Source organism: Crinia signifera, chromosome 7 (assembly GCF_055691185.1).
Source record: "Crinia signifera chromosome 7, ASM5569118v1, whole genome shotgun sequence".
Classification (NCBI taxonomy): Eukaryota; Metazoa; Chordata; class Amphibia; order Anura; family Myobatrachidae; genus Crinia; species Crinia signifera.
In genome coordinates this window covers 152,349,373-152,362,780 of record NC_139223.1, presented here as the reverse complement: position 1 = coordinate 152,362,780, position 13,408 = coordinate 152,349,373, and the positions used below count along the sequence as shown (strand labels likewise).

General features: G+C 43.4%; 1 protein-coding gene across 3 annotated transcripts in view; it reads left to right on the top strand.

The window, feature by feature from the left end:
- The window catches only part of TANC1 (tetratricopeptide repeat, ankyrin repeat and coiled-coil containing 1), a 224,372-nt gene that overhangs the window by 153,767 nt on the left and 57,197 nt on the right, over nucleotides 1–13,408 (top strand). For all 3 annotated transcript variants that reach the window (XM_083154002.1, XM_083154003.1, XM_083154004.1), the window contains 6 exons: nucleotides 342–596; nucleotides 8,162–8,287; nucleotides 9,336–9,617; nucleotides 10,372–10,526; nucleotides 11,371–11,602; nucleotides 12,388–12,554. In XM_083154002.1, the coding sequence (XP_083010128.1) occupies nucleotides 342–596; nucleotides 8,162–8,287; nucleotides 9,336–9,617; nucleotides 10,372–10,526; nucleotides 11,371–11,602; nucleotides 12,388–12,554 (1,217 nt within the window). The remainder of the gene's footprint in view (nucleotides 1–341; nucleotides 597–8,161; nucleotides 8,288–9,335; nucleotides 9,618–10,371; nucleotides 10,527–11,370; nucleotides 11,603–12,387; nucleotides 12,555–13,408) is intronic.

Genomic DNA, 13,408 nt, shown 5'->3' with positions numbered 1-13,408 from the left:
AGGCTGGTTGTATCGCTGTGGAGGAGTCAGACATGAATAGGTTTCTGGACAGAGTGACTGTTTTAGTAGTACTTGAATCTCTGTATAGTAATTTAATGAGTCCGGGATTACAGGTAACGCATCACATAGCCAACCCAGAACAATGCACCACCTTCATCCAGCAGCACAAGCTTTGACTTCTGTTATTTCACTGCGCTTTGTCTGCTGAAGCTTTCGCTGGGTTGAGTTTAGACAAAGGCATGGCATTTGTTATGACAAATTAGCGAATTTGATCATCGATTCACTGTAAAGTCCTTTTCCCCCCCATTGACCGTTTGATGTTTTTGGGTCCAACTTTTTAGCAACGATCACAAGTTCATCCGAGAACGATGACCGCAGTGGCTCCAGCCTGGAATGGAGCAAGGATGGCAGTCAGAGGATTGGCGGGCATCAAGGGATGATTAACGAGCGGAGGATTGATAATTGCTCACCCGTAGTAGAAGAAGACACCTTGCCCGAGAATCTGCAAAAAACGGAATCCTCTGCCGGGGAAGGACCGATTTCCTACTTGCAGAACAGCAGCTCATTAGTGATGCAACGACCCAACTCTGTGGCAGGTAAGAACCAGGCACCGTGGAGATGATTGTGTTTCAGAGAGTTTCGGATGGCAAACCTCATGTATTACAGTTAGTGGAATATAGATTTGGTCTATGGTGGTTAAATCAGATGTCATAAGTTATTAGATGGATTATCTAGAGCTAGATAACGTCTGCTGGGTAACGGCTGTGTAACCACATTTCCTTGTATGTTTGCCATCCAGCCGCATCACCACATATTTGGGATTGTGGTTGATTTTCTTTTTTCTTTTATCCATGTTATTGAAAAGTTCTGTACTTGTGATCTGGTCGCATTCTACGTTTCTCTCTGTGGTCTACTTAATTCCTCTATTGGCTGCTTCCAGTGTTTTTCTACTGGGAGGATACACGTTAAGGGTTTATCGCCCAAATAGTCAACCTCCTGTGGACTTTATTTACATGAATTCAGATTAATATAGAGGTAGAGTAAATATGTCATTCTGTTGGCCTGATTTAGGGCTGTATGAAAATGCATTGACAGCTAGGAAAATGTCGCTGCTGTGTGCATTTGTATTGAGATGCTTTGCAAATCCCAGTGGCTGCGTACAGAGTACCAGTGGCTGCGTACCTAGGTGGTTATGGAAGTCCTTAGTGGCCCCATCGTTGCGCTGCATGAAGTAAGATGCCGCAGGCAGTTGCTTATGGGATCACAGCTGCAACCTCAAACATGCCACCAAAACGGTCTAGACATGTGCATTTTTGCTGCCACTCTGCAATGTATCCTTCAAATGGTCCCTGGCTGACAAAAACTGTCAAAAACTTTGCGAATTATCCTTTCCACATTGGCGTTGTCCCATGTGCTGTATTACACAATGACCCAGCACCATGCTACTGAATGCAGCTAATGAAGTATATTTTGCGCACTTTATTGTTGGGTGTGATGTCTGCGACATAAACATTATTCTTGTACCTTGATGGCTAACCTTGACACTCCAGCTGTTGTTGAACTACACATCCCAGCATGCTCTGCATCAGTTTTCTATTTGGCCATGCTAAATCTGATGCAAAGCATGCTGGGATGTGTAGTTCAGCAACAGCTGGAGTGTCAAGGTTAGCCATCAAGGTTCTAGTATGTACCTGTCCTTAGCAGAAAAATGGTAATTGCTCAACTGCAATAAAATCAGATCTATGTACATGGCTCAATAATGTGGCTGCCCAAACCGTTCTACAGTCCTTTACATTGAGGCGTTACTTAATGGTGATCACCTATAAACATAATTCCGATGGTTATACTTCTACGTAGTATCCAGAAATAGATGATATTTGATGAAGCACAAATATTATTGTAAAATATAGAGAGGACAGGATCACAATGTCTGTGTAAAGGTGGCATAATTCATACTGTACGTGAATAAAAGTTCCCCATTTTGGGCTAATATTCCCAAAACGATCTTTCATTTTAGGTAGCATTAACTTTTTTTTTTGGGGTAAATATGTAATTGTAACAGCAATATAAGAATATACTTCTATGGAAGCATGACAGACATAACGTGTTTATAAACCACAAATATTTTTTAGTTTTCTTCAAAACCGTTCCAAAGGCAAGTGCGCATAGGTGGTTTTGGCCTGTGATATTTGCAGATGTTCCATGCTAATGAATGTTGGCATTGTACATAATCGAAGTACTTAGCGCCCCACCTGGCTTTCAGCCCTAAAGCTGGGTGCACACCAATATTTGTCTTGTCGCATTGGGCAGCCTGTTCTTCATACACACTGCCAGATCCATCCTGTCTGCCCAGTTGAGCTGTCAATCACCAACTGCACCTGTGCAGGTGGGCGACGGATCGCCCATACTCACAGCATGATGCGCCAATTATTTCTTTAGATAGATCAGGCATTGGCTGTGCTGCAACTTGGCCCACAACAGTAGTAATAAGTCTCTCCTTGGGTTCAAAAAAGTTTTCCTTATTACCAGGAATTTCCGTTCCTCGCTGTCTGCATTCTAATTGACAGAAGGGAGTGAGCGAGGGGGCGGCGACTGACAGCTGGTGGAGTTTGTGTTATTGCCCAGTTTTTCATTTTAACGCTGTTATGTGGTTACAAGAAGTGCACATTTCTAATGTACTAATTGTCCCACATTCCTCCAGGATGAGCCGGCATTACTGAGATTCTGTGTGTGAGGATGATGGGGTACTGAGTAGGTGTTTGCTTGGCCCTGTTTGTTTTCTCTGCCTAACTCGCTGACAGAATAAACATACAATCCGGTCATTTGTCTTCTTCTGGCTGGGAAGTGTGGATAGGGGGGAGCAGTGACAGTAGATGTCTCCAGGCCTTCTATGTGTGGGGGCTGGAAGGACTGAACTAGGGGGCTGGGACTCCTCTCCTTGTGAACATCTACAGTGTATTTCAAACTGATGCATTTACATTTCTGGTGTAGATATCATCCGAGCTCAAATATGTCCGATGGCATCCAGTATTTTTCTTGCTGAGATCTTCATTCTAGATCTATGGCTACAATGGCTGCCGTTATACAAATGTTAGGTTTACCCATTTGTGTGCTTATTATGGACACGGCTGGACATTGGGTCTGACGTCATCATGGTTTTTTTTGGTTATACTTAAATACTGCTGTATATATAGCCATTTTTATATCAGTTTTTTTATTAATAGTCAGGAAAGGAACATTGTAACAAGCAATTGGAAGTCAAGCACGCAGAAGAAATACGCAAAATAGTCACACACACAGCGCCCACGATAGTCGCACACACACGCACAGCACCCGCAATAGTCACACACACTCACACAGCGCTATAAGTGTAAGTGAAAACTGCAATGACCTTGGCAGCTAGCGTAATAATCTACATGTGCATCGCCTATGCCCTAAGGATAAATTTAAAGAATGATCCAGACAGTTGCTATAAAGTCCTTGCTGTCCATATGAATATCATTATACATTCAGTAGCTGATCAGTTTCCAGATGTGTCCTTCCTCATACACGGTTGCTGTACAGCCACTTTTGGTGTATGAGGTACAGAGTGACCGCAGCCATGTTAGAGCAAGGGAAGTGGCTATCGTGAACAGATATATTTGCACCTCAAAGAAAAGAGGTATGGTCTTTCTACAAGGGTGTGGCTTTGTATGATATGCAGGGTGATCAGGCATACATGGTGACATAGGGACATACACAGAGTGACAATGGGTCATGCACTCAGGGTGAAAATGGCACATTCAGTATACATACAACAGTAGACTCATGCTCAGGGTGCCCATGCACATTTCTCTCCCCCACTTTTTACTCCCCTTTATCAGCCCCCATATTACTGTACCCCACCAGCCCAGTCATCCCATTGGCCACTGACTTGAATGGCTTCATGTTGAAGTAGCTATCTCTCCCCATCTCTCTCTCATCCTGCTGCTTCCAGGGTCCCACCATGTGGCATATAGACACTAGGTTTATAAGGATATATGCTGTATGCAGATGAGTGTCTTTCTCCCCCCGATCCCCTGTGCTTTCATAGAGGAGGGTTTCTTTGATGAAGCATTAGACAGAAGAACCCCCTGAGAATTGCATGCAAAACAAAAGCAGTAATTTTAGATGCAACTTTCATGGTTGCTTCCTATTTTGTATGCAATTTAATTACCAAGTAACAGACACAACAACTTCATACCAGTGACACTAATGGGGCAGATGTATTAAGTCTTGTAAAGAGATGAAGTGGAGATACAGGGGAAGGTGATATCGCACCAGCCAGTCACCTCCCAACTGTCATTTTTCAAACATAGCTGATTGTTATCACCTTCCACGTTATCCCCGCACCAGACTAAATACATCTGTCCCAATGTTTGCTGTGCCCTGTGTCTTTGTAGATGACATTCTATACACATATAAGCACCAGCTCTGGATTGTGTGAACATTTCACAAACATGCACTGCCTGCTAATATGAAGAATGCTTACATACAGATGCGTGTGATAAGCTGATTCAGTGTAATGTCATTTGAATTACTAATATCTGCCCTTAAGTCATGAGTCCTGGGAAATGCATGTGAACCAGTAAATGCCGACCTCTGCAGAAACGCAGAGGGTTCATATAAGTAACAAGTAAAGTGGAAAATAATTTCGGAGAAGATCTGTCTACAGCAATCATCATGAGCAACAATTTCCTGAGTCATTTGTGCTAGTTAAATTTGAAATAAACAACATGGTTGCAGGACTTTACTAATATCCTTCATGCCCCCTGATTTGGAGAACTGGATAGTTGGAACCAGGGCTTTTTCATGCAGTTTGTTGTAAAAGAATACAAGGTATTCTACTTTATTACAATTACAGGTAGATTTCTTAATCTGTCCCGAACCCTATAGTGCTGTTTGGTGATTGTGTTTAATTTGATTGGACTAAAAGAGTTGTTTGGTTGTCATCTGGGATATTTGCAATGTGACACATGCCAGGAAGTAAGGGCTCTCGCCTCTCGTCACCCTTTGGTTAGGTGTCTGAATACCACACCGGTTGGAGTAGTGTTCTGTGGGGTCAGATGCCATTCTCATTGCTCAGGTTGAATAACTTCCTCAGATTGCAAGTGTGTAGCCATATAAATCCTTTCAGGTGTATAGTATTTTGACACTGCAACGCAGGGTTGCTAATCTTTTATCATACTTTTAAACAGCTATAACATAAGGACTAGTACTTTTGATAACAATTTGTTACAGCAGGGATAGACAAATCTGTGGCCAGCTGTTGATGGACTACACTTCCCAGTGTGCCCTGCCACCATTAGTAGAGGTTTCCATCACGGGTAGCGCACCTGCAGGACACAATCATAACTTATAGATGGCCTAGTTGAAGCTGTGTTACGGAGCGTGGAAATGCTTGTGTCAGTAGGACTTGGGATATTATGACGTGTCCTCATTGGCTGTTTCATGTCACTTATATTTGGTTTATGCCTCTTTTCTCCTTAGTTGTAACTTCTGTGCACTCTGTGTATAACCAGTATGCAGGCATCGTAATCCTGGGTGTGGGTGCACCTGTACTCTGGTCAGATTGCCCTATCAAAACATTTATCCTTGGGGATCTTTAGGACATGCATATATTTGTTTTTTTGTGAACATTGCCTAAGATCACAGACTATTGAGGTTGTTGTCAAATTGATAAATGTAGGTGAATTGTACACAGTTCAAACATAGAAAATACCTTCTACTTAATAAGATAATAAACCATGTACTTTCTCTGGGCAGAGAGCGGAACTAACGCCACGTTTGCCACCCTGAACATGAGAACCGTTGATTCATGTTGAAAGCTGAAAGTGTATTTATCAGGCTCTTGAGGACCACCCACTGCTGGACAAATCACAAGAATGGGGAGAGGAGCGGAATATACAGTAGCAAGGCTAGAAATACATGACGTTCTGCTGTCTGGGTTCAGGACGCTCACAGTGGCTCTAAATCATTTTCGTTTAGGGCTTCTCTAGACACTGTGGAGTCGGAACCATAATACAGCTCCGTATTAAAGATACAGTAGCAGCTCACAACTCTAGTCTGTAACTGCAATAGATTGGGTTCAAAGTAAGAATATACATTAACTGTTCTTATTTATGTAATGTTTTATTGAGATTTAAATTTTACAGGCAACAATTGCCTGGGCGGGCAGGGGGGCACGTATACCCTACACTAGATTAAAACTCAACAAGGTGGATGGAGGTTTTGGCATGCCTGACATACAAGCATTTGTTCTGGCGACACATTTTAGATATATCACGGACTGGTTCACAGCTAGGGCAGAATATACTTCCCCCTCTCTTGAAAAACAATTATTCCACCCTTATTCACCAGCAGCGTTGTTGCATGCCCCAATAAGGTTAATACCCAAACCAATCAGAGATCTAGTTCTATTTAGGGACACTTACAGGTCCTGGAGGCAAATTAATAAAATATTGCACAGACAATATACATCATCCCCATTTACAACTTTATGGGGGAACCCCCAGTTCCTCCCGGGACTTGATAATGCTGAGTTCCTTGGCTGGAGAGACAAGGGTATAACTAATGTTCGTACATTATTTGACCCGGGAGGCTCAATACGCCCATACCCTGAATTAGTAGAAAAATTCGATCTACCTAACAGACAATTTTACATGTATCTCCAGTCAAGGCACTTTGTGCAGTCTCAGCCACCCTCCATGAGTTTGACCACTCAGACAGACCCAATTGTATCTTTAACACGCCCGGATTATGTGTTGGGCTATAGGATCAAATATTTATATTCAGAACTTATTTTGGCAGGGAAGGATTTCCAACTTCAGAAACTACACACTAGATGGCTACTGGATATCCCCGACCTTCCAGAGGCAAATATTTTATATAACAAATTATCACTCTCCATGAGGCATCTGCAGTCGGCTGCTTTGCAAGAAACCCATACCAAATTTATAAATAGAGCATATATGGCTCCAGCGCAGAGAGCACACTATGTCCCTACTGATACTGGGGCCTGTTATAAGTGCCAAAAATCCAATGCCTCATACATTCATAATTTTTGGGAGTGTAGGAAAATTAGATATTTTTGGGACAAAGTCATCAATTATATAAACGGTATTTATTCCCTGAAACTGCGAAAGCACTCGACTGCATGCCTATTTTTATGTTTTCAGGTCTGGGACCTCGGCCCTAGGAAACCCCAGATCATACCTGTTTTGTCCATTATTCTAACTCTAGCCAAAAAATTGATTCTTACACATTGGATTCATGGAGTTGGTCCCTCTATCACTGAGTTAAAAAAATCTATACTGAATACCCTATTTTATGAAAGACAAGCATTGAGATCGGATTTGGAGAAAGGGGCTCCGCGCTTTTATAAAAAATGGGAAATTTATGTATTGAGCCTTGACCAGCAGGTACAATTACAAATACAAAAAATGTTTGAGTCCACTACCTGGTTTCTTCTTCGACAGATATAGCTTTTATCCCCACTCTAATGTGATGTATGTTGACCCAGAGAGATCTATTTATTATTAAAAAATGTAGACAATATGGAGAGAACCGAACCTTATACTGGAAATTATGATAGGTTTTGTCTTATGTCTCCCCCCCCCCCTCCATCTCCTCCCTCTTCTTCCCTAACCCTACCTTACCCATTTGTTACTATAATTAGAGTGATGTTTAGAATAATGCTAATATGTTAAGAAGATCTCACAGAGATGACATGACATTATTTTTGTATTTTATAAATTCTTTATTGAAAAGTACGCATACTCCAACATTTGAAAACTTGTCATACAACCGTATTCATCTATTTATGACATTTGTTGTGTGTATTGTTCTATTCTGCTCTATTTTGCAAAACAATAAAAAATTGTTTTAAAAAAAAAAAAAATTTTACAGGCAACAAAAGTATGCAAAGCCGACACCGTAATTAGCAAATTCAAAAGTTTATTAAAGCTTAAGTAACTGCCATTTTGTTAGTTATTGGTTATCAGCCCCACCTGCAGTGCACATGGTTTTGTCCATCTAAGAAGGATTTTGTCAGAAAGCGTGAACTAGAATAAGGCCCTATGTATCACTGTTCTGTGGTACCCGTCTGCCAAGACTGTGTGTTGTAGCCATGTCTTTCTTTCAGCCACGAGTTCCACAAAACTGGAAGATTTAAGCTACCTGGATGTACAAAGAAATGCTCCGTTGCGGACCTCCATCCGAATGCCTTGGCATAACACAGCTGGGACACGTGTGCAGCAGGAAATCAAATGTAAGAAAATCTGATTCAATTGCAACCGTTCTAATTTTAGTAGTGAAGGAACATCAGATAATGCTCAGTAACGGTGTTTCCCAGGAATGGAATGTAGTCCTAGACATTGCGGTGACATTGGAACTTATTCAGGTTCATTCCTGCCGCTGCGCGCATTCGCACAGGGCCCGTGGTTTCTCTTTGCGCATTTCTGCACATGGGCATGCGTTGGGCGCGTGCCGCCACAGGGAACAAACTGTTTACTTGGTGCATGCACCCATCCTTGCGAGCTGAGGGTGTGGGGCAGCGGGGGGGTCCCATTAGCATATGGCAACGCCCAGCGTTTCATGAGTGTTCCTATGAGAACGCTGGGTGTTCTCATGCTAATGGACCGATGATGTGGGTGCAGGGGGCAGGAAGCTAACATCACTGAATGTCAGCTGCTCGCCCAATGTGCACGCAGATCTACAGTTTCTGAGCAACCTTTGATCTGTGTGCATGTTCCACGTCATTTGATAGTCGGCGATCAATGAACGATGTGGGTGTTCCCCCACAGGCTGAAAATGGATGTCTATGTAAAACCTCCATTCGCAGGTACGTGCCTTTCGAAGGTGGGCTTGCGTACCACCATTCGCAAGGGGGATCTGGTTGACATGTAAGGATGCAAAATTTGCATCCGAGCGAGTCAACCAGAAGAACCCTGATTGTTAACATTTATTGTGTAGACATGTTTGGGTTAGGCTACAGGGGTTGTTAGGATGAGCACTAGATCAGGGATGAGGAACCTTTGGTACTCCAGTTGTTGTACTACACATCCCAGCATGCCCTGCTACAGTTTTGCTATTTGGCAATGTTAAAACTGTTGCAGCGCATGCTGGGATGCGTAGTTCAACAACAGCTGGTGGGCCAAAGGTTCCCCATTGCTGCACTACAGGGAGGGTTAGGGGAAGTGTAGGTATACTCACCGGAAAGTTGCTCTGCCAGATTTGACAGTCACTCTATACTACCAGGCAACTGAGAGGTTACTATCCCTGTTTTTTCCTGAAACTATTTTTATCCCCTTTTGCAGCTCGCTTTGTCCCCTACAAGCCACAGGACATTCTTCTGAAGCCGCTGCTGTTTGAAGTGCCAAGTATAACAACAGACTCTGTGTTTATTGGAAGAGGCTGGCTCTTTCAGGAGATAGAGGAGAAGATGAGAAGGTCTGAGGTCCCAGAGAACCGAGGAGTCGTGATTGTAGGCAGTGTTGGGTTTGGGAAGACGGCAATAATATCCAAACTGGTGGCTCTCAGCTGTCATGGGACTCGCATGAGGCAGATTGCTTCCAATAGCCCCTCTTCATCTCCCAAAGGTTTGTTAACGCTATTGTTGGCTACTTCAAGCACAAGAAGAATTTAAGCCTTGGGCTTGGTCATAGTATTCAAATAGGGCAGCCACTCCCACTGCCACCAACTGACATTCCAAACGGACTAAATGGCGGTTGGTGCGGCTCCCCTATTTAAATTGTGTACTGTGCTGCAGCCCTTTCTCAGGAGCCTACCCTGGACAGCACTCGTACTAGGCTTCAAACTTTACTCTCCACCTTGCTCCTAACATGCATTTTTCCCCCTAAAAATGCCCCTGGAATCTTAAATGATAAAATAAATTTATACAGTTATAAACGGCATCTCTGGCCTAGATACAGGCAGGTATTCATTCTCCTGACATTTCCAACTCTGCTGGAGTTGCTGTCCATGGTTAATCATGAGGTACCAGGTTTTGCTGCTGAGGTACCAGCCTCTGCCAGGAAAAACCTTCACATTGTACATAAACAAGAGATCTCCATGGAAATGATATCTGGCTGCCAAAAAGACAAATCACACTTACTCCGTTTTGGGCCAGTTTCACTGGCACAACTGATAGTTAGAACTACAGGCCATTTATTTTAGATACTTAATAGCTCGAGAGCTTCCTATCACGTCTGTACACAAAGAGAGGCGCGTATATATAAATATATATATATGTAGTGCAAAATCGTATTATATTTTGTCAGCACTATGTAACTATTGAAGATGCCCTGTTTATTAGCTCAAGACTAAAATAAGTTTTTATTCTCATTTACATAGGAAATGAGCACTCTCAGGACATCCCACTGTCTCAGACCTCTCCGCTGAGCCTCAATATGTGCGGCACTATGAACACTATGAAGATGCAGAGTTCCCGGGAAAGTCCTGAGCACCAAAAATTGATGGACGATTCACTAAAGCATCTGGCTTCCAAGGTAGCTCCATCATTGAGCTTGTGCTGGAGACGACATCTGCAGTTTATGGAAACTACTGTGCCCAATTCTACCAGATTTCACATGATTCCGAAAGCAGTTGTGCACCATATACATATTGTTCAATGAGTGATCTTTTTTTTTGTGATTGTGGAAAGAGGCGGAACTGATCATGTTGAATTATTGGAGAAAACCTTTATCCCAAAAGTGTTGACTTACCCCTTTTCCATCTACAAGCCGGGTCGCTCCCGGGATTTTGTACCCGGCTCCAATCTGGGTGCGACCCGGCTTGTGAACCCTTTTACATTAGAGTCCCCAACCGGCATAATGCCGGGTGGGTGATGTCATTGGGAGGCGGGGTCGGGGAGGCGCTGGGAGATGAGATCAGCTCCCAGCGCCGGCGTTTGCATTGTAGTGAATGGGACCATCGACCCAGGTTACATGTTTACACTACACAATGACCCGAGTTAAACCCGTGTTCAACCCTAGTCGCTACCTGGGTTGAAATGCCGGATCTCAGGACCTGGGTTATTTTAACCGTGAACGTTTCCACCTGCCTAAAATCTTCGGTTTTGTGCGCTTCCGTGCAAAAACCAGGGATATTTAGGGGTATTAATGGTTATTGCTCCATCAGTACTTACCCTTCCTTTGACACCCAACTTTTCCTCTGTCTCTTTAACATGGTGTTCTAGGCTCCTCCTCTGCTGTAGTGTTTACTTATAGCGCAAACCTGCCATCTAATGCAGCCTACCACTTAAGTTACAAAAATGACTGTAGATCTTTCCATCTCAGAGTTTCTACGTGATTCCATAAATGAACACAGGTGTGTCTTATCCCTTGTCTGCAGGTTGTTGCTTATCATTACTGTCAGGCGGATAACACCTATACGTGCCTGGTTCCAGAGTTTGTGCACAGTATTGCGGCCTTACTGTGCCGCTCACACCAACTGACCGCTTACAGGGACCTGCTTATCAGAGAGCCTCACCTGCAGAGTATGCTTAGCCTGCGATCCTGTGTACAAGACCCTTTGACGGCTTTTAGAAGAGGAGTTCTGGAACCAATGACTAATCTTCGGCGAGGTATGTGGGAAAGGGGGAATAGTGGGCTACAGCCACGGGGAATTTACTGCTCTGGTCATCCATAATTGAACTGGTGGTGGCACCATCATTTGTGGTCACAAAGATTGTATCGGCCAACAATGGTGTTTGTAGTGGAGCATAAGCATTCGGTATTCTGTTTTAAATATTGAGGACTTGGTTTACGATGACCTTAGGCCGCTAAGAATAAACGTGTCCACCTCTGAATTAGGCCCATGCTTTAAATTTGTGGCTCGAACACACAGTTGAGAGATGAACTGCTTTCTCCATCCATTGTTCCTTTGGTGAGTCAATCTTTGTTTTACAGAAACATTTACCAAGAGCACCAGTGGTGCCGAGTGGGGGGCGGGGGTTACTTTTTGCCTGGGTCTGAAGAGGCGACCTGGGTCCTGCTCCCCTGTTGCAGACAGCTGGGCAGGGGGGAGAAAGGACAGGCTGCTGTTACAGCTGCCTCTCTCCCCAGCTCAGCACACGCTGCTCAGTGCTGTCTGCTGAGCTGGTGAGAGAGGCAGCCTGTCCATCTCTCCCTGAGCCGCTGTCCCTGCTATTATTTATGTTTTTGTTTTTTTTACATGTGAGTGGCCACGCCCCCTCCCAGTGACTACACCCCTTGTTTTTTATACCTGGGCCCGGCATCACTGCCGGCACCCCTGAGTAGCACAACACATTTTATTCTGTACCATTATGAAGCCAGGGTTTCCTACTGTAACCTGTTCCAGACAGATTGGTGTAGTTATATTTATTTTATTTTTTTTTAATTTACACAGAGCGAAAAATCCCAGAGGACGAATTCTTCATTTTGGTGGATGGATTAAATGAAGCAGAATTTCACAAGCCTGATTATGGTGACACCATCGCTTCCTTTATTAGTAAAATCATTTCCTACTTTCCACCTTGGATTAAGCTTATTTTGACCGTGCGGACTAACTTGCAGGTAAACCAAATGTGGAAATGTTGATATGCGTTTAAACGGTTTTCTGGGGTCCATAATGACAACTGAGCATTGGGACCCTCAGTCTGTGTACAGTGGCCCCTTGCATTGCAAGTGAACAGGCCAGGTGCCTTGCTCCGCTACTGTTGTGCTTGGTGCACTCTACCATTCCCAATCCGTAGGGTGTATGACAAAGTGTAAAAATGTAAACAACCCTTTTAGCATTTGTCAACATTTTGTCTCTCTTGACTTTGTGCCTGTCGACCTTTTGGTGTCAACCTATTGACTGCCGACCAAGACATTGTCGGTCAGTCATCTCCTTTTTTTCACGGAACGGTTCGATAACACTTGATTTTATATCTGCCAGCCAGCAGCTGCAGAGCTGCATACCCAGTGATGCCCAGTGCCCTGGACATGTTGGAATAGAGAGGTCTGCTACAACTGGACTGTAAAAGTTTGCCCAACCTCGCACCTGTTGTTCTTTCTCTTGTGTCTGGTTTTACCGCTTACACCCACATTCTTTTTGAGAGAGGTCGGAATAAGGTTACAGACCAACTCCCACAAACGGTGCATGTCCGAGCATGTTGATGTAGACATGAGCTTGTACTGCTAAATTTGAAAAGTGATAATACATCAGCTCAGGTTTTATCTGACAAATTAACTGTCATTTTCCAATGCTGCTTGCATCTATCATAAATTTTATACTTCTGATTTTTGAGGATCTGGATCGGTGCCCTCATTGAAAAAAGCAAAGTATTGTATAAATAAAGATGTATTTGTTCACTGAGATATTACGCTTTAGTGGTGACACAATTCAAATTGATGTCATACAGCAACCTCACATGATGAGAATCTGT